The sequence below is a fragment of the Synchytrium microbalum genome (assembly GCF_006535985.1).
Source record: "Synchytrium microbalum strain JEL517 chromosome Unknown SmJEL517_scf0025, whole genome shotgun sequence".
In the NCBI taxonomy this organism is placed as follows: domain Eukaryota; kingdom Fungi; phylum Chytridiomycota; class Chytridiomycetes; order Synchytriales; family Synchytriaceae; genus Synchytrium; species Synchytrium microbalum.
This window is the reverse complement of record NW_022158374.1, coordinates 39,938-59,606: the sequence shown is the minus strand read 5'-3', so window position 1 is coordinate 59,606 and position 19,669 is coordinate 39,938. Positions and strand designations below refer to the sequence as shown.

The window sequence follows — 19,669 nt, the reverse complement described above, 5'->3', positions numbered from 1 at the left end:
AGGTTGCGACCAACACTAAGCGGCACTGCAAAGTCGTTTAGCTAATGTCGTGTACATTCAGTCAAAGAGCCTATTGACGAGGTACCATCATCAATCCACTACTAAGGGGAAGGGATTAGATTGATTCACGGAGAGACAGAGTTGAGGTCGAAAACAAACAAGCCTCAAAGGAGTGTGTGTATGACTTACGACGATATTGGTTCTTGAGGTAGCTTGAGCCAATGTCCAGCATTTCCATGCAGGAGATTTCAAATTGAAAGTCACTTGGAAGTGAAGACCTGAATGTGAGGAAGATAATATCAAGTTGGTTTCAGTACTTTTTTGCCAATGTTCTGACTCACCATGTCCAGCAACTACTATTTTATCGACTCACGCCACAACACATAGCGGAGACGAGGTACCATCACTTTCAAGGCACCACCAGTCTTGACATCGCACACAGTGTTACAGTCAGCAGATACAGGACGATGAGTCGTTCCAGTCTTGTCAATCTTGACCATCATGTTGCCCCAATGAGGATCTCAATGCTCAGACTTGCAAGATTACTTAGCAATAGCCTAATATTGTTGGAAGATGAACGTCAGTACGCCAAGTCATTGAGGCTTGTTGCAGGATCTTCATGGTGGGGGTGTTTTTGTCTTACCAGAGAGCTAACGATTAGACGAATAACACTATAAACTTTGAGTTCAAGTGAGTCGTGGGCCCTCTGTGAGTTTCAAACAGCGTGCTGCATGCGTTTTCGTTGTAACATGAGTTGCAAAGATACTTTTCAAACACATCCAATGTGTTCAGGAGGATAAGGAAGGTCTATAACGTGTAAACATCTATGTTGTGAATGGAAGAAAAAAGATCAGTCAGATGAGTGGTTCACAATTCACACTGGTACTGATGTTGAATCAAATGCAACCCAGAAATCCACCCAGACCAACACGACCACAGGCACGTCCAATAGCAAATTGTATATTGGTAGCTTACTCAAAAACTGTTGACCTCTTTTGCATAAGACCCTGAATTTCTAGTCGGCGTTTCTCCTACAAGCTCAGTCAAAAGCATTCACATCCAACAACATTTCATAGTCGATCGCTCATAGCAGAACCTACCATGGTCCTATCAGCAATGGTCCCAGGCGAAGAAAACTCAGTCCAACCTCACGTGTTTGGCAGCAAGTGGTCGTAAGCTTCAAGTCAAGAGTTTTGTTGATTATATCGAGTGGACTTACTAACAAAAATCCAATAATTAGTCGCGAATCTATACCAAAATATGAGCTTCCAGCGGTAAGAAAACGGATCTTCTGTCTTCCGGGTCCTGGTGGAGTGGAATGCATCGGTATCTTCAACATCAAGAAATCACGAAACCTTGATGTGTTCAACGTGATTTTTATTCTTGCTTTATATCGACCGTACGATGGTCAATTTGGATTCCCCGAGCTTATGTACACTCACGACTGCTGCTACGTGATTCTCAGCTCTTATCACGAACGCACTGCCTGTGTTGGATCGTTGGATCTTAAATCACAACCCGCTGATCACGTTATGTTTGTCGCTTTTAGGAGGAAATGCCACCTTCAACTGCATACCAACTCATCAAAGACGAACTCGAACTAGACGGTCGACCTGCTCTCAACCTGGCAAGCTTTGTCACAACCTACATGGAGCCTGAAGCTGAAAAGCTCATGGAAGAGTCCTTCAACAAGGTACCTATTATGCGTAAATGCATTACCAGATTAAATTTTTATTCCCTTTCCATCTCATACGTTTTTTCCTGTCCCTATAGAATCTCAGTGCGTGTCAGGCTTTACGCCTTTTCGAAAAGTTTTCTTGACTCTCTTTCGTCATCATAGTCAACTATGAAGAATACCCCATCACAGTTGAGCTTCAGAACCGCTGTGTCAACATGCTGGGTCGACTTGTAAGTTCCATCAGGCGTCTGTTGCTTGACTGATGTTTGGATTGTCCTGTTTTTTTTTTGTTGCCCTTGGACTTTAAATGTGTGTTATGTCCTTTTCAAATAAACCCTACTTTGTCCTTTTTTCATAGTTCCATGCTCCTCTCAGTGCAGATGAACCAGCTCTTGGTGTCTCAACTGTGGGATCTAGTGAAGGCAAGTTCCTACTTCTCAACCACACATCATATACATTATGGAAATTAATACCAGCTTTTAAATTACAGCCATCATTTTGAGTACATTAGCCATGAAAAGGCGCTGGCAATTACGTCGTGAAAAGGAAGGGAAATCAAAAGAAAAGCCAAACCTTATCATGGTATAGTAGAGACAGATGTATGACCTTTTTTTGCAAAGGTCTTCAAGGGTCTAATCCTGATACAATAGGGAGCAAACGTCCAAGTATGCTGGGAAAAAGCTGTCCGATACCTCGAAATCGAAGCTCGTTATGTATTCTGCACTGAAGATCAAATGTTTATGGATCCCAAACAAGCTGCGGCTATGGTTGATGAAAACACTATTGGTACTGTGGCTATCTTGGGATCAACATACACTGGTCATTACGAAGATGTCAAGACTTTGAATGACTTGTTGGTGGAGATTAATAAGAAGACTGGGTGGAATGTTCCTATTCACGTTGGTATAAAGAGCTATATAGCACGGCCGTTTTAACACTGAACAGTTCCTGAGCTAACATTTTCATCTGAATTAAATATTAGATGCAGCTTCTGGTGGTTTCGTAGCTCCCTTCTTGGTACCAGACTTGGTATGGGATTTCCGGTTGCCTTGTGTCGCAAGGTAAAACAAGGGCTGAGGTCAGAGGTCGCTAATAGATTTGAAACTCATATCAAGCCTATGAAATAGCATCAACACTTCAGGTCATAAATATGGACTCGTGTATCCAGTAAGCGCATATTCAGTGCATTTATATAGTCTGGGCCACTCGAGCATGGGTTTTTTTCCGTTGCACTAGGGAGTTGGATGGTGCATCTGGAGATCCAAAGAATTCTTACCTGACGATCTCGTCTTCCACGTCAACTATCTTGGAGCAGACCAAGCTTCCTTCACCTTGAATTTCAGTAAAGGTTCTTCTCAAGTCATTGCCCAATACTATGTAAAGCGTCACTGAGTCGTCAATTGCGATACTGATAAATTTTAAACTTGTTTTTTGTGGCCGTTACTCTAGGTCATGATTCGACTAGGAAAGAATGGATTCAAAAGCATCATGGAAAACTTACAAGAAACAGCGATATTCTTGTCTGAACAATTTACAAATATGGGCTTTGAAATCTTATCATCTCAAGATCCTCACAAGGGACTTCCACTCGTTGCATTCAAACTGCCAAAGGATGAAAGTCGGCACTTTGATGAGTTTGATGTTGCCAGTAGGCTTCGCGAAAGAGGTGAGGGCTGCAAAACTTGACTTCAAATGTATAAGGTTCTCTCATGTTGTTGACACAAAGACATGAATGTTGTTCACTGCCATAGGTTGGATTGTGCCAGCAGTACGTACCTTCAGGTTTGATGTTAAAAGACACCACTCTAACGTTTAGCTCATCATCCACAATCCTTAGTACACACTCGCGGTAAGTCTCGCATCTCCTCAAGTTCTGACATACTCACTGTCTGATCTATTACCCCTCTTATTTAGCCTCACGCAGACAAAAGCAAACTTTTACGTGTTGTCATTCGTGAAGACTTCTCGTACAACCGTGCAGAGCTCTTGTTGGCAGTACGTTTCACCATCAAACCTTATTCTTTTGCTGGAAACTAAGGCTAACCGGACATTACCGCCAAACTTTAGGACTTGAAAATGGCTATGGAGTTCTTGGAGGGACAAGATGCCAAAGCTATGGAAGCCAGGTAAATTCCTCCTTCCCAATTTCTCCTCAGCAAACCAAAATGCCAACATCAAACGCTTAGGCGTGAAGCACACAAACAATATGGAATCGGTCATCACCACCACAAGCGCCACCCACTTGCAGTACAAGTCGCTGATGCTCCACTCAAGAGTATTCACGACACTGCTCCTACACAACAACCTGCTGCTACTCCAAGCGACACAGCCAAACCTGGTGCTGCTGCGCCAAGTGACGCTACCAAACCTGGTGCTGTCACTCCACCTGATGCCTCTGGCAAAGATTTGTGGGATAAGGCCTCTTGGAGGGATGTTATGGCATCGGTGAGTTGTATACTTGAAGTCGTTGGGTATTTCAGGAGCTGTGAAATAACGCGGTTTCTGTTCTCTTTTTAGGTCATTGCTATGAAAACTACTGGGCAAGTCCAGTCATTACAAGTTATTACGTGTTGGAAAACTCTTTCTGTTCTTGTATCTAACCTTATCCTGTTCGTCGTATTTCTTAGGCCATGCTAATTGAATCTCAAACTATCGATGATCTCTTCCTGTGTTGTGAAAGTGTCGCTGCTCATTAGATAAAACCTAGCTCATAAGTTGTACATATCTCTCAATGAAAGCATATGGGAAGAAGATTGGGTTCGATTTGCAGAGACTTAGGTATTGTGGACCTACAGTAATATTGTTGTATCAATCATCAGACCCTCTGTGTTTCTCAACCGGGGCTTGGGACCGGCTATGGCCACATTACCATGCAGGATGAAACAACACCGACGCTTGTGGCGTCACCAGCATTCTCTACATTAGAGAATGCCACGGCAAGCGGGTGTGGGATAATCCTGTGTTTCCTACTGCAATGACTATAGATCGGAAGGATCCAACAACTTCACTCGCACTTGGCGTCACAACGATCTCCACATTAGAGAGAACCCAACGCAAGTGTTGTAGTGTGTGGAACGATCCTCTCTTGGAACACGCAGAGGTGTGGATAGTCACTGAATGGTTCGGTTCGCATCCATAGATGGCAGCTTCCTGGGGTCCTTGTAGCGATGGCCTGGTATTGACGAAAACAAGATGTGAGTGAGTTGACGGCAAGTCCGAAAAACAGTCTCAAATATACCTGTAGTGGTGTGCAGGTCTGGATCTGAATCTTGCTCCTACAAACTTTTTCTCCAAGGGTTGTGTCCGTCGATGTTACGAAGTAGGGAGTTTAGGAAGTGAGGGATTCAATCGAAGACGGGAGAGACACTCACAAAAGTGGAATAAAACGACGTGTTTCGAGTCGATTTATGAATGGTCTACTAGGGGAGTAGTGCCCACTTAGTTGAAACACGTAGAATGATTCAAACATCAAATTTAGACGCAAAGTCATGTCCGTCCGTGTGTTGGCTATCGCAAGTGGTCAGCAAATCTGCCAATTCAGTAGTCGTGGATGTGAAAATTAGTATCGGTAGACTGAACAACTGAAGGCTGTGTGTGAGAGCTGAATTCGAGTATGGCAGATCGCAGAGTTGGTTCGACCGTGATTTCGAAAACATTGCTCTCTCATTTGGATACAAGCTACTTGGAATGAAAACAAGTCTTCACATTCTATGTATTTGGGGACTTTAAAGGACTCTCGTGTGTGTCAAGCACGGAACTTTGACATGTAAACCTGCCAGACCTGTCGCATCATGACCTCACAATGAAACTAGACTCGGAGACGAGCATTGCCCCTTTGCAAATTCGTTGGAAGAGCTCCTGCAATACGAGGAATCGTATCTTGTAAAATCATCGCAAGAGTTTTGTGATGCAAGGCATTGGACATATGCTGATGTGCAAATATATTTTTGTGCTTGTTACTGAATTGGCCTGTTCTTGATGTCAGGATCAAATCTTTGCGGAATGACGACTCTTGGAATGGGGTCAAACTTACCTTTGTCCCGTATCAATAATCCTGACATGTGGTTCCTTTTTCGTGACAGGATCTTATCGGTGTGAGTTCAGAGAATTTGAACGAAGTGTTTCAAGACTTACAGAACGCAGCCTATCCAATGTTGCTTTGGACGTTATTGAATTGAGCACCACAGGGCACGTCCAATTTCATAGTCTGCTCAGATTTTTTTTTTTTTGGTGCTCTATATTGCCCAAGTTTCAACGACTGTTTTTCTGATTCTGATTGAATTTCCTCTCTTTCTCTTGCTGCGTCGAAATTTTTGATTCTCAGTCAAACTCTAGTTCTAAAGTTTGTATGCTGCTTCAATTGAAAAACTCGCAAAATATGTTTTGGATGGTCTCAAACGAAGTCGGCATTTGTTCAACTCACAGAAAGAAAATGCAATACACCAACACACAGAAAAATATCATTGATCACATGAGCTGTCTGTACATATTTTCAGGAAGAGGAGTTTTATACAACTATTTTTGCAAAACAGGAGGTATATATAACACTGCGACTTTTCTACCAACCACTTGAGATTTGGCCAGAGATTTGAGAGCTTGCAGCAGTATTCCAACCAGGTTGCTGATTGTCGTTGTTGCCGCCGCCGGAGAATACGTTGGAGCCCCAGTTGTTTCCACCACTTCCTCCCCCACCTTGTTGTTGACGATTGTTGTTGTTGTTGTTGAAACCCCATTCATTGCCGCCACCACCAGAGCGAGAGTTGGAGAATCCACCACCGCCACTACCACTACGACCACCAGATGGACAATCGCGACCTGTTTATACAAATTAAATGGCAAATATTAATTCACATTTGGGAAATCTGAATGGTAGCAAATTTCGCGCACTTTGATGGCCAGGCTCTCCACAGCGACGGCAAGTACGACCTATGCTCAAAATCACGAATGAGTATTCACGGTTTCAGATTCAATTTTCACGACATGCAAGTGAGTGGAAACACCGAACGTACCTCCATTGTCAGAGCTTTTGTTGTTCATAGGACATTCTAGATAAACAAAAGATTCAACAACAGGTTAAACACATAGACAATTGGAGTGTAGAGTTGAATAAGCACGAGGTTTCCACTTACGATTGGCAAAGTCTACGATTGAGAAGGTAAACAGTGTTGTAAGTCACAAGCTGCAAACAATGCCAAACAAAAATGAATAGAACTCACGGTTTCCTTGGCAAATGTGACAAGTGCTATTACCACTGCCTTCAGAGGGGGGATTGGGGCATTCAGAGGCTTTGTGATCTTCACTTTGACCTATTAGGAGCCAAAGTCGTGTGAGTTGTGTTCATTCGAAAGGGTATCGTCAAACGAAGGTCTACCAAATCAAAAACACTGGAGCAGTATGGAAACATAACAACTTACAGTTCCTGCAACGATGCTTCCTTGGTTCTGGACATTCGCGACTGTCATGTCCAGGTTGAAGACCTGTGTTGTGTTTTAGGGAAGCGTGAGCAAATGAACCCCACGAAAAAATACACGAGGCACAACTCACAATTGTAACAATTTCCTCGGCCTTTTCGAGGTTCTGGACAATCAGAGCAGCGATGGCCTTCTTGTTGGCAGTTGTTGCAAGTTCCTGTGAATTTTCGTTCCTGTGAATGGAAAAAGTAGTGAGGTTTTATGTGGAGTACTAAACACCTCGTGTGCTTTAGCCTACTTGGGTACATTCACTTCCACGATGGCCCTCTTCTCCGCCTGTTATTCAGAAAAGACAATAGTTCAGAATACAGTGATGATTTCGCGAACTTGGTTTCAACCATAAAATCATATTTGTATCTTAACCAAAAAACATAAATAAATCAGCAACAGAAACAGAAACCAAACAAATTTCTCTAAGGACACTTACAGTTGTTGCAGGTGCCTAAGCAGGTAAAAACATGGTTTTTTAGTACACAGCATAGTCACAATGTTCCGTCAACATGGAGACACTTAACCTGTAAATTTTCGAGGCTCTGAACAATCGCGTTGGGAATGCCCTTCTTGCTGACAGTTGTTGCAGAGCTGAGGGCGAGGACAATCCTTCGTGCGATGTTCCTCAGAAGCACAATTCTTGCAAGCGTAGAGTGCAGTGTTTGGATTTTCACAGTTGCGATGACTATGACCGACTTCTCCACACTTGAAGCTATTCAAAGAGTTGAGAGAGGATGACGTGATTTAAAATTGAAAGTTTTCAACAGAGTGAAATGTAAAAAAAGGAGTACTCAAACTTCCAACCGTATGCTTACCATTTGCCAACCTTTCTCTTTTCGTCTTCCTCAGTAGGCTTGCAATCCTTGCTTTGATGATCCATTCTTCCACAGCGATAACATCCACCATCGGCATATGCTGATTGCTTGTGGTTCAAGTGTTGTTTGGCAAAGTCTGGGATTTCAAACTTGCCACCAACTCGACGACGTAGACGAATGGTAATACCAGCGTCAGCAAGACGTTCAAGATTTTCTTTGCGTTCATCTTCAGAGTCTGGATTCTTGTAGGCCTGCTTGAGACCTCGTCGACCAAAGAAAACTTGGACTTCGTATCTCTTGTTTCCAGCACCCTGAGTCATGACCAAGGAGATGTGAGTGATCATTGAAAAGCAGTACATGATGGATGTAGATGAAGAGTGTGTACAGAAGAACAGACTTCAGTGATACTTACAGCCAAATCAGCGATTTCCTTGTCTGGAGGGAGCATCTTGGGCTTTGCAGCAAGATAGATCTTACTGCCAGCTTCTCGAAGACGAGTTTCAATATTTGGCCAGGTGTTTGTAGTATCCTTGCCAGCATAGTCTTTGATGGCATGTTTGGCGTCATCAATGTCTTCAGCTGCAAGGATTTCATCCCACGCTGCAGTGCATTCTTCATCTGTAGCCTGATTTCAAAAGATTTATTATTGATTAATATGAAATGGATGAATGGAATTGATCGCTCAAATGCGTTTGACTCTTGACAGGTCAGGAAAAACCCCAAAAACCATTCTCAGTACTTACACGAGCGAGAGGAGCAGTCAAGGTAGGGCACACATTTCCTTTATGGCCACTTTGATTGCATACATTGCAAGTGATTTGTGGACAATCTTTCGAGAAATGTCCTGAACGCAAAGAGAACGACTGTGAGCGATCTTTGTCTGGAACGGTCTTTGATCAACACATACCCTTTCCTTCACAGTTTCGACAAGAAGTATTCTCATTGGCAACCTTTGGATGTGGGCATTCCCTCGAGATGTGACCTGATGAGAGAGGAGACTTTGAGTTTTAAGTTGAAGAGACAAAGAAAAGTTCGCTAATATGAATCAAGAATGTGCTTCATCAACACAACATCCACAACGGCCAAATGATGATCAAGTATGCGTACCGACTTCGTTACAGTTTCGGCAAGTTCGATCACCACCACTACCACCGCGATATGAACCACGTTCAGCATCACCTCCACCATTGCCTCTTTCATCATATCGGTTGTTGCCAAATCCACCACCTCCACCACCAGCAGAAGCACCACTACCAGCATTCCAGTCAGTAAAGGAAGCAGCAGCGTTGCCCGAGTCCCAGGACTTTTCGTTGGATGAAGAAGCTTCAGCTCCAGCACCCCAGTTGGTTGAAGAAGAGTAGTTGTTGGTAGTAGAAGCAGAGCGCCATCCACCTCCACCTCCAGTGTTTGCAACACTGTCTTCGCCCCAAGTCATTCTTGTATTGAACTTGAGTCTAATTAGATGGGGTGATGGTTGATGTCAGTCCATGCCGATCGATGTATTTAAAGAATGAGAATGATTGATGCAGCTTTTAAACGAAGGAATATAATATTTTCAAGTATCGACACTGGGTCTTTCAACAACCAACAGTCCAAACGCTTACCTTCAAAGATTCTCAGTTTCGTTCGCACTAATTGAATGGAAAGAAAAGGATGAGTAAACAAGATGTAGAGGGAGAGAACGAACGAATCAAAGCAAGCGAGCATACCTCTTGTTGTTTCTCGTGTTTTCTTCTTTGCAGACGCTTCTCTCGAGTTTTTGGTTTGACACCAGCTGAACTGCAGACATTCTGCACACGAGCGAGGAGGCACTGTCTGCTCCTTTCAGCCAAAACCCACGTAAATGGAGATATCTCATATCAATATCAGTCAATCCGAGCTAAAATATCGTGTAGAACGCGTAATGGCACGCAAATGAAAGACCTCCTTGGCTTTGGAAATATCTTGTTGCGATATAGGACGAAAGCTGCCACTCCTTACTACTAGAACACCAAAATAATACACATCAGTTGACTCATACTCTATAAAGACAAGTCTGGATCCACTTTCTTGTGCTGCTTACAATTTCCTCCGACTGTGCTGTGCTGGTCTTAAGGTGTTTGCTTCGCAAGTGCAAGAACTCGTCGAAAATACTCACAAGGCACAGACCATATGGACTACGCCAAAGCAGCCAAGCTGAACTAAAGACAATGGCCGATGAGAATGACCGCAACGTGCTCAAAAAGTAGGGCCCTCCATTGTCGACAATTTCATTTTGCGTGTCATTCACTAGATCTCGCACTAATCTGCTGATTTTCTTGTATTGTAGAAAGGTGACGGCTGGTCAGTTATACCCTCACCCAACAGATAATGCTATCATAGTCACGTATTTCGTCCAGTTGACCCTCCGGGGCGATAATGGTCAACCTGAAACTCAGGAAAGGAAGGAGAGACAGAAAATGTACAGTGGAAGAATGTGGATTTTAACTTTTTAACAGCTGGACTTATATTTTTGAATTCTCTAGTATTCCAATCCCGAATCTGGACTCGTCAGTTTCTGCTCTGGCGTCAGAGATGTTGAGCTCCTGCAAACTCATACCGTCAAACAAACGAGATGCTCTGGAATCCATAATCCTCGAGCTTCAGAATAGACCACCAGCATTACCAGGTAAAGAGGGTGTTGCTTCACACCCCTGTAAAGTGGTTTGAACTGTAAACCTCCACCAGAAAGCCAACACTCTATTGATGTAGACAAATCCCTGCAAAGGCGATCCAGTCAATTACGTTCCAATGACCCTATGTCACCTCCCTCATTAACTTCACCTACATCGCCGTATCAGGTACGCTGGATGTGTTAATCTCATAATTCATTCCCAGCGCCTGACTTTTTTGCTCCTTGATATAACAGGAACAAGCAACTCTCGATCGAGTAGACGACTACATTGAGCTACTCTACGAAGAAATGCAAGACAAGATTCGTGCTGCCCGACTTATACTTCAGCTCACACAAAACCGACAAAGTCTTGAGGCTCTTGTACTCAATGGTACAAGATTGTCGTTGGCTAATTTTTTTTACGCTAACGATGTCCCCGTTTTAGAGTCTCTCATGTCAGCACTAGCACGTGTCCTTCGAGAAGAAGCACGAAAATCGACAGACTTGACCACCAGCATCATCAGCATCTTTTACGCCATTTCTAATATTGCCAATTTTCATCCAGTCTTGACTCAGCATAAAGTCGGAGATGCGTGTTTACGTGTTGTGGATCAAGAAGTGGCCAGGTGTAGCTTGTGGAGGGAGGAATTAGGTGTTCTTCGAGCCAAAGGTGCGTCCCTTGAATCCGCGACAGCAAGGCCTTTTCCCGATTAACCTGGTCTATCGGATAGCATCCAAGAATCCAAGACTTGCTTCAGAGTTAGAGCAAGAACAAAAGCGTCATGAGACGCTGATTCGAAAACAAGATCAGCTCCTGTTTGGTAGAGGCGAACAAAACTGTCACACTCTATTTTGAATGATATCTGACTTCTGTCATTCCCTAGCTTCGGTGCACCTACTACTAAATATGGCAGAAGATCCTACCATTGAAGTCAAAATGGTTCGACGTGGAATCATTCCACACTTGACATTCTTGGTAGATCGTAACATGGCAACTGCCTCAACATCGCCAGCACTTCCAATGCTATCCCTCAACTTTTTAAAGAAGCTGAGTGTGTATCGTGAGAATAAGGATGCACTTGTGCAGGTGGGTCTGTGTGATTTGTGCAATCAACAGGACCGTGGATTGATTCAGATCTGTCATATCATCTTTTTTAGTCTGGCTCAGAACTGGTGTCGAAACTTGAGAAACTGCTCACTTACGCTCATCAGGTAAGGCTCGCTTGGTATTTCCAGATTGTTACAAAAATCTAACATTTGTTAACACATAGGGATTGACCACTCTATCTTTACGACTCTTGTTGAATTTGTCGCACGATGGCAATTTCAGACAGGTTCTAGCAAACCCAAATATGCTTACTTGCCTGATGAAACTCTCAGCAGACAGAAATCACGCTCAAAATTCAATGCAGCTCATGTACCAAATCAGTATCGATATGCCTGCAAGGAATCTGTTTTCTGGGCAGGAAACCGTCAGATCGGTATAACTACTTGCTAACTGATTTTTTTCCCGTCTTGCGCTCACATCAAATTTTTGAAACGATTCAGATAATGAAACAGATGCTAGAGTCTCGAGGAGAACGCATCCCAATAGAGCTTGCCGCTGTAGCATGTAACATGGCAACGCATCGCCCATGTGCTGAAATATTTGTCGGAGATGGTGGATTACGGTTCTTAATGCGACGAGCCATAAAGACTCGGGACAGTTTCTTGATGAAGGTTGTGAGGAATCTGGCTGTCTGTGGAGGACAGCATTTGCAAACTGCGTTTTTGGTATGTGCTGTAACTTGTTATTTTAGCAGCAAAAAAACGATATGGAAACATCGGGCACTGACTTGAATCATTTTATGCACAGGAATTCGTCGACGATTTATGCCACACCCTATTCAGATCATCACCGCCCACGTCCGACTTTTTTGTGGAAGCACTGGGAACACTATCAGCACTATCCATCCCATCATTCGACTACGTGAAACTGTGTGAAACGTATAACCTGCTAGACATGATTATTCCCCGGCTGACTACATCAGCCAGGAATCGATCTCATGGTGACAATGACGATGATATAGCTTTGGAATATGTGTGTTTAGTGGGCAGTATGGCAGCTGATGATGATTTTGTTGCGGTGGCTGAACAGAGAGGGTTGTTGGCTGTGCTTATGGATTTGATGATTGGTGAGTTTGGTAGCTTCAAAAGAGCTACATTCATCGGACATATCGCTCTTTGCACCTTTGACGTCGTTTTTGCTCTGAATTAAACCCTTTGTCTCTATAGCCAAAGAAGACGACGATGAAATGGTTTTACAAATCATTTATGCTATCTATCACTTCCTGCTGCATCCAAGTTCGCGAACAGTCTTGTTGCAACGGACACGTAGGTCTCAATCTTGGATGTGTGGTTTAACGCGAATCGTAACAACGTTTGACCTTAATTTAGAGCTTGTTTCGTATCTCATTGACCTTCTATATGACCGAAATGCATCGATTCGGAAAATGTGTGATGTTTGTCTGGACATCATTGGGGTGTGTAAATCGGTTTTGTATTCTATTTTTCTTCTTTCTTGTACATTTCCTCATCCTTATTTCTCCAAATAATCAGGAAACGGACGCTGAATGGTCTGCCCGCATACGCCGCCAACGCTTCCGACATCACAACGCAGCATGGCTACGATGCGTAACCGAATCATCCTCCCATTTCAGACCAATGTCAGCATCCCAATCCTCCGATATCCTCGGCGCTTCATCAAGACTCGTATACTCTGCAGGAGTACTCGGTTCCGCCTCCGTTCGTCAATCCTCGCCTCCGAGACAACAAGATTACTATCAAGACGAACAGGACGAAGAGGAAGATGATTATTATGGACGGCCACAACCTGTGTGGGATTATAGTCACATCGGAGGAAGTCAAGCACTTTTGGATGGTCCTGATTTTGACTTATGATTTGGAGAAGGACATTTTGGATGCAAAGTGGACTGTTAGTGTTTAACACAATAGAGAGAAGATCCTGAAAGCCTATTTGTGTACAAAGTTCATTTGAGAAATTTTCTATCCAAAGGCCAAAAAGGAAACCTATGACTACGAACAATACACTGATTTTCTTGTATTGCAGAAAGGTCACGGCAGATCAGCAGATCATCAAATGGGTTACAAATCATTTATGCTATCTATCACTTCCTGCTGCATCCACGAAAATGTAGGATGTGGGTGGCGAAGATCTAAACAATATGAAAAAATGGTCCACGAATGCCCCTTGCGAGAAATATGAAAAGTAAAAACATCATTATGCATGTGCAATTTTGGGCATCTTTTTGTCTGGAAAATAACACAAGCACATTCATACCGAAAGTAAATCTTTGTGCACTCTAACCTCAAATCGCCATATTTGGAACAGTGTTTAGTCTCAAGCTATGATGGCTCGACGTTTCAGGTATCTGGATCCATCGGCTCCAACAAATATTCCTGCACATGGTCCATGTGTTGCCATGGTACCAGCGACAGCAGCAATGCCTATTGGTATTCTTTCACCCCGACACTCTAGCATTGTAGTGGGAGACAAAACACATGAGCTTTGTTGGGAAAACAAGATTTGATGTGATAACTGTTGATGGCTGAGCGCCCATCTAGCATATTCCTTGCCAGCAACACTAGTTTTGGTGCATGACCGACATTGAGTTCTGAGCATGATTTTTAACTGCCGAAGGAGCTGGTTGGTCAAAGAGACGATTTCATTGGAAACCCCACAAATTGTTTGGCACTGTAGTAATACAGGAAGAAATCAGGCTTTATTTAGAGGTCCATATTTCGACTTGCAGTAAGAGGTCTTGTATAGATATACTTGATGATAACGGCATTTAAATACAATGTAGACTGTAACGAGAGACCAAACAGAGAGAAACCTTCAAAAGTCCAGTATGTGTGTAAACGGTCCATTCGATTCCATCCTTCTAATGACTTGCAGAGCCCCATAAGTGCCTGATTTGACGGTTGCCTTGTCACCAATAGCTGAAATCATTTCCAGACAAAAGAGACGATACAGTTCTTCCGATTCATCCTTTTTGGCGTTCGAATGATACCTGTTTTTGGTGTAAGATCGGTATGAGTTTGGGTATGAATGTAATGGGTAACAACATGGTACTTGCTGGACAGTCTTCCCACGAAGTTTGCCACCAAGTGAAGCCTGTGGTATTATCAAGACGTCACAAGAGGCGTCTAGTACTGATTTTGGTTTGGTGCCATCGACAGGACATATTTGGGCATTCACAATCCCCGACACTGTTATGTGACAATGTGACAAAAGTTACAGATTGAGATGTTGGGAATTGTTTGACCAGGAAGTACCGATTCGAGGGAGATCAGCACTTGATGCTCCTTGCAAGAATGTAATAAAACATAGAATGCCTCTGCGATGCCCATCAAATAGACTCTGTTTAGTTCAAAACGATGTGTTCAACTGAGACAGTGAGGCTTTTCTTGACAATACCTTGCAACGGAAACGGTTTTCTCGGGCGATGCAGTCAAGTCGACAACCAATTCAGCGAGAGTGACTTGCTGGACGACACAACGCGAGATAGCAGCAGGCGTAGTCGTAGTTGATGCCATTGTTGTTGCATGAGAGGAGTCTAGTCGCTTCGGCAAGGGACTCGGTTCAGCTTAAACTCTTCCAAGTCGGGTCGACCAAACACGCTTGGGCTTCTCGTTAATTTTCGACCCATCACATCAGATCACCTTCGTGGAGACAAGGCTTAAATAGTGTAATCAAAAGGGGACAGCGTGAACAGGGAGAGCACATTGACCTAGCAGTACATACAGATTAGCGGCGGTTGAGGACTATGCCCTTTTCTCATCTCAGAAATGCTGCTGCCGAAGAGGAGGTCATTGAATCCATATCCTGTGACGGGTACGCCATGGCCTAATACTCCATTCTCTTCATATCCAGTGAACTAACAATCAACCACTATTCATCGCTCTAGATGTGGCAAGCCTGCCATCCAGGTGAGCAAAATCAAACATCAAACAACTCGTGTTATTCGGTTGGACAAATTGCGTCTTAACTACTTCTACCCTTTGCAGGAGAGCGTACGGTTACATTGTCATGTAAGTCCCTTATCCATGCAATATCCCCTCTTCTCCAAGAGCGACTTAGCCTACGTCCTGCTGACACTATCATCGCTTCTTGCATTTTATTGATGAAACATATCTCCAACACAGGATTGTGGCGGAGAAGATGGCATGGGCTACGACTTGTGCCCATCATGCTCTGCTAGGGCTGCCGACATGCACCCACCATGGCATGAAATGTACTGGATACAGCCTCACATAGCTGTAGCTCCTCCAAGTGCCGATCAGCTAAAACGCTGGAGTATCATCAAGGAACGTGAGGCCACGCAGAGGCCATTAGGTGAAACGCCATTCTGGTGCGATCACTGCTTTAGACGGAATTTCTGTGGTCCAAGTGAGCTTCACCTGTTTTTACTGGTCTTTGTGGCATTGCACACGTCCTGACACACTCTACGTAGGATATACATGTCGGTCGTGTCCCTGTCCTCCTGGGTTTGATCTATGGTAAATTGTGAAACAAGCAAATCGGAGTTTCTCACTTCAAATTGTGCAACCCATGACATAACGCAAACAAACATACTAACACGAAACATCACTTTATAGTGAATCATGTGTCAGTATTGCTTCGACCTTCCATCCACCTTCACATAGCTTCACGGTCGTATCCTTCCGACCAGATTTAGCATCACCAGCCGCAGGTGCCAGTTTAGGCACGATATTACCCCCACTATCAACACCGAGTCCAGCATCATTATCATCCTCTTCACCACCACCTGTATCAACAGCTGCAATACTGCCACCCTCTTCATCATCGTATATAGCGGTAGGCACACCCGCAAGTTATGCAACATCCCCCATACCACCTCCAGTAAGCATACCATCGCCTCCTGCCTATGTCGCTCCAACAACGAACGTGGGCGCATCGACAATAGCAACATCACCAGCAGCCATGATATCAAACAACCAAGCGGGAGATTATCAGAATATAGGGATACGGTGTGATGTTTGTAACACGGAAGGATTCGCAGGTCGACGATATCGGTGCTCGCACGATACATGCGATTTTGATTTGTGTGAGAATTGTTTGCCTCGGAGGGGACAAGTACATCCCGGACACTCATTCGTCCTCATACCTCCATTATTACCTACATTGAACGAATCCAACATATCATCACCAACAATAACGGCACCGCCATCTAATGATCCTACTTGGTATAATTGTGACTATTGCAAGAGGTAAGCCATCGTTTGTTATGTGACAATTATACAACTAAATCCTTTTTTTTTTGTCCAAATTAGTGAAAGATATGCCGGTCTTCGCTATAGATGTTTAACATGTCCAAGGCCACCAGGCTATGAATTATGTGATAACTGCATCGTCTTATCGCCCATGATCCATTCCCAAGAGCATGGATTCGAAACCGTAGGCAGCCCACAACACCAGCAACAGCAAAATCAACAGCAACGACAACAACCATTATTTTCCTCATCGTCACAAGCAGAACAGAACCAGCAATGGAATTGGATGTCAGATCAAGCAAACAGGACAATCCAGGACTTGTCAAGAACGAAATCTCCAAATGCTGTACATCCTGTGACTGGATTGTCTTTGTCACAAGCTCAGGAACTGCTGTCACAAGTAAGCCGAAGCTTCAGGTTTTGTCACCTGGTTTTTCGGGTTTGATGAGCACAAGCGTGAATATTTACTATGCGCCCTTCAATTTAGCTTACTGGTCAGTCGTCGACGGGACAAACGTACATGCCGTATTGAGAGAGAAAGCACCAGTATTAGAGAAGCACAGGGAGAGGGAGGTTTTTTTGCACCACAAGTAGTCGTACGCTGGAAATATCATATTTCATTTTCGCACACTTTGCACATATAAACGTTTCAGAACTAAACTCGGATTGGTTGTGACTAGTTTATGGATTGCATGCTCAGGTCATTTACAAGAACTTTGTTTAAATGCGAGATTGTATGTGGTTTGTGATGTCGGAACTTTTTCCGGCCCAATCAAAAACATTTTCGCCAAGGTCCTGCGAATCCGTAAGGGGCAAAAAATCAAATCAACTGCGATCCACTGCACGGACTCGCCCCTCTCTCCTCGTACCCCGCTCTCTGTGCGCAAGAACTACTCCTCTCGCTACTCACCTTGCGTTTGCCCAAAAAGGCACGCAAACCATGTCCACTCTAGATTTCACCTCCACCGTAACACTCTCCGATCTCCAGAAATCCAATTTCACATCCTTCTTCTGGGGCTGCACCGTCTTCTGGCAAACCCGAGTCGTAATCGACGCGTTACGGCTCTACCACCGTAAACGCAAATCCCGGTCATGGGTGATTTACGTCATGAATGCACTCCAGGCGATATCCATGCTGATCAAGACACTGTCTGCGGCAATATATGCTATTATCCTGGGACTGGACTGTGATGCACGTGCGTGGATGATGAATGTGTTTTTGGTTGTGGCTGTCGAGGCGATTTATGGGTTGTTGCTTGTTAAGGTATGTCTCGTTGTTGTTGGTGTGAGTAGAGTTTTGCGGGGCTACTAATATGTGGACCTTTGGGGTAGTTGCTGCTGTTTACACCGTTTCGACGTGCTGCTCAAGTATTTTTCGGGATTGCTGTGTCAGTGCACTTTTTGTTGGTGCTGAGTGGGACTATCATGTCGACCGATTCGATTAATTTGACGACGGGGCTGTGTGGGAATAAGTACCCTATCTTGTACAAGCAGCAGTATACTATTGAGGTGTGGATTTTAATCTTGTTGCAAAGAAATTATCCACGACTGATTCAGTTTTTTTTGCGTTGAAATTCCAATAGGCAATCATTGAAGCAGTTACTTTCGGATTACTCATACATGGGCTAACACAACAATCAAGTGATGCGTTTGCCATATTTGAGCAGTTGAGGAATAATGAGCATTTACGGGTTTTTGCTGCCATGGTACGTTCTCAAGACCCTTTTCCCCAGTCTACCCACGTACTCACAACATCTCTCCCCCACACACAGATCTTCATAACCCTCAAAATCATATTCACATACACCCCCATAACATCCTTCGACGCCAGCGTCCTCACCCATTCGGTCGATACAGCGAGATCAGCCCTCGTATGCTGGGCCCTAAATCGTGAAGACCACAAAGTAACGGCCGCACTCGAGAAATCCATGTCTACAGACCCGTCACGCCGTCTTGGCCCCAAAGGACCACAGCCAGATATTACTGAATCGCATATTGAGAAATCCGTGGGGTGGAATATAACGGGAGGGCAGAGACGGCAGCGTAATGGGAATATGGATGCTGTGAAATCGAGATATGATACGGAGGATTGGGAAGGGTTTGAAGCTGGTGCGAGTATTGTTATTGCGGAGGAGAGTCCGCCGGCTAAGAGGAAGGAGGGTGCTGGTGTGCCTGATTCCAGGTGGACGTTGACGATTGATGAGACTATTGAGGAGAAGTCGTCGGCGGAGCAGTCGTCGAGGAGTTAGCATTATTATGTAGTTAGCAGTGGGAGAAAATAGTATACAAGTTAAAGACAAGTTGATGCGGTTCTTAGTTAGCAGTTTAGTATAGCAGTTGAATGACGTGTCACGTTTTTCGAACGTCGGTTGAAATGAAGCATATAGCATCCAGATAACTTTAAATTCATCAAATTCATTCCAAAATATCTCAGCAACGGTTGGATCAAGCGACTCAAACATGTTGTCCAAAACCACATAGATATTTCATCATCACCATGGCACGACCACTAGAAAGCGCCCTTATAGCAGTAGCAGCAATAAGCGCTCTCCGAAGTAAAGCTCTGGCACTTCCTTTAGGAATTACCGCTCTCCTCCAGGCGCTTGTCGAGGGTTTGAGATGGCAATTGTATCCAGTGGTATTTTCAACATTTCTGGCAGTAATCAAGTCCAAGATTTCAGCTAGAGATCTTGTGAGGTATCTGTCGGCTGGAGAGATTGTTTGTGCGGCTGCTTCTACGGTGCTTGTTACTGCATTTCCTGCAATCGCTTTGCCAAAGGTGACG

At 44.0% G+C, this 19,669-nt stretch overlaps 4 protein-coding genes across 4 annotated transcripts; 3 read left to right on the top strand and 1 right to left on the bottom strand.

Annotated features, from left to right (window-relative positions):
- Nucleotides 1-1,101: 1,101 nt before the first annotated feature.
- On the top strand, nt 1,102-4,374 carry GAD1A (glutamate decarboxylase; the record flags this gene model as incomplete). The annotated part of the gene is made up of 19 exons (XM_031169981.1): nt 1,102-1,172; nt 1,241-1,274; nt 1,550-1,693; nt 1,774-1,780; nt 1,841-1,908; nt 2,037-2,094; nt 2,169-2,260; nt 2,329-2,581; nt 2,661-2,739; nt 2,806-2,845; nt 2,915-3,055; nt 3,128-3,344; nt 3,430-3,446; nt 3,516-3,527; nt 3,593-3,673; nt 3,746-3,804; nt 3,865-4,123; nt 4,196-4,237; nt 4,306-4,374. The coding sequence occupies 19 exons, from the start codon at nt 1,102-1,104 to the stop codon at nt 4,372-4,374; spliced, it is 1,743 nt and encodes a 580-aa protein (XP_031024001.1).
- A 1,862-nt stretch (nt 4,375-6,236) lies between these two features.
- SmJEL517_g04052 (uncharacterized protein) lies at nt 6,237-9,390 on the bottom strand (the record flags this gene model as incomplete). Its single annotated transcript, XM_031169980.1, has 14 exons — nt 6,237-6,493; nt 6,566-6,604; nt 6,688-6,723; nt 6,808-6,819; nt 6,891-6,984; nt 7,093-7,155; nt 7,223-7,322; nt 7,388-7,425; nt 7,577-7,591; nt 7,967-8,266; nt 8,368-8,580; nt 8,699-8,799; nt 8,863-8,937; nt 9,063-9,390. 14 exons carry the CDS (start codon nt 9,388-9,390, stop codon nt 6,237-6,239), a joined length of 1,671 nt encoding a protein of 556 aa, XP_031024000.1.
- Nucleotides 9,391-10,144: 754 nt separating this feature from the next.
- On the top strand, nt 10,145-13,527 carry SmJEL517_g04051 (uncharacterized protein; the record flags this gene model as incomplete). Its single annotated transcript, XM_031169979.1, has 15 exons — nt 10,145-10,179; nt 10,264-10,395; nt 10,460-10,602; nt 10,686-10,774; nt 10,843-10,978; nt 11,033-11,257; nt 11,319-11,408; nt 11,472-11,674; nt 11,746-11,799; nt 11,859-12,068; nt 12,136-12,360; nt 12,443-12,761; nt 12,862-12,960; nt 13,024-13,109; nt 13,186-13,527. The coding sequence occupies 15 exons, from the start codon at nt 10,145-10,147 to the stop codon at nt 13,525-13,527; spliced, it is 2,388 nt and encodes a 795-aa protein (XP_031023999.1).
- A 4,297-nt stretch (nt 13,528-17,824) lies between these two features.
- Nucleotides 17,825-19,133, top strand: SmJEL517_g04050 (uncharacterized protein; the record flags this gene model as incomplete). Its single annotated transcript, XM_031169978.1, has 4 exons — nt 17,825-18,148; nt 18,217-18,393; nt 18,468-18,590; nt 18,657-19,133. 4 exons carry the CDS (start codon nt 17,825-17,827, stop codon nt 19,131-19,133), a joined length of 1,101 nt encoding a protein of 366 aa, XP_031023998.1.
- Nucleotides 19,134-19,669: the final 536 nt, after the last annotated feature.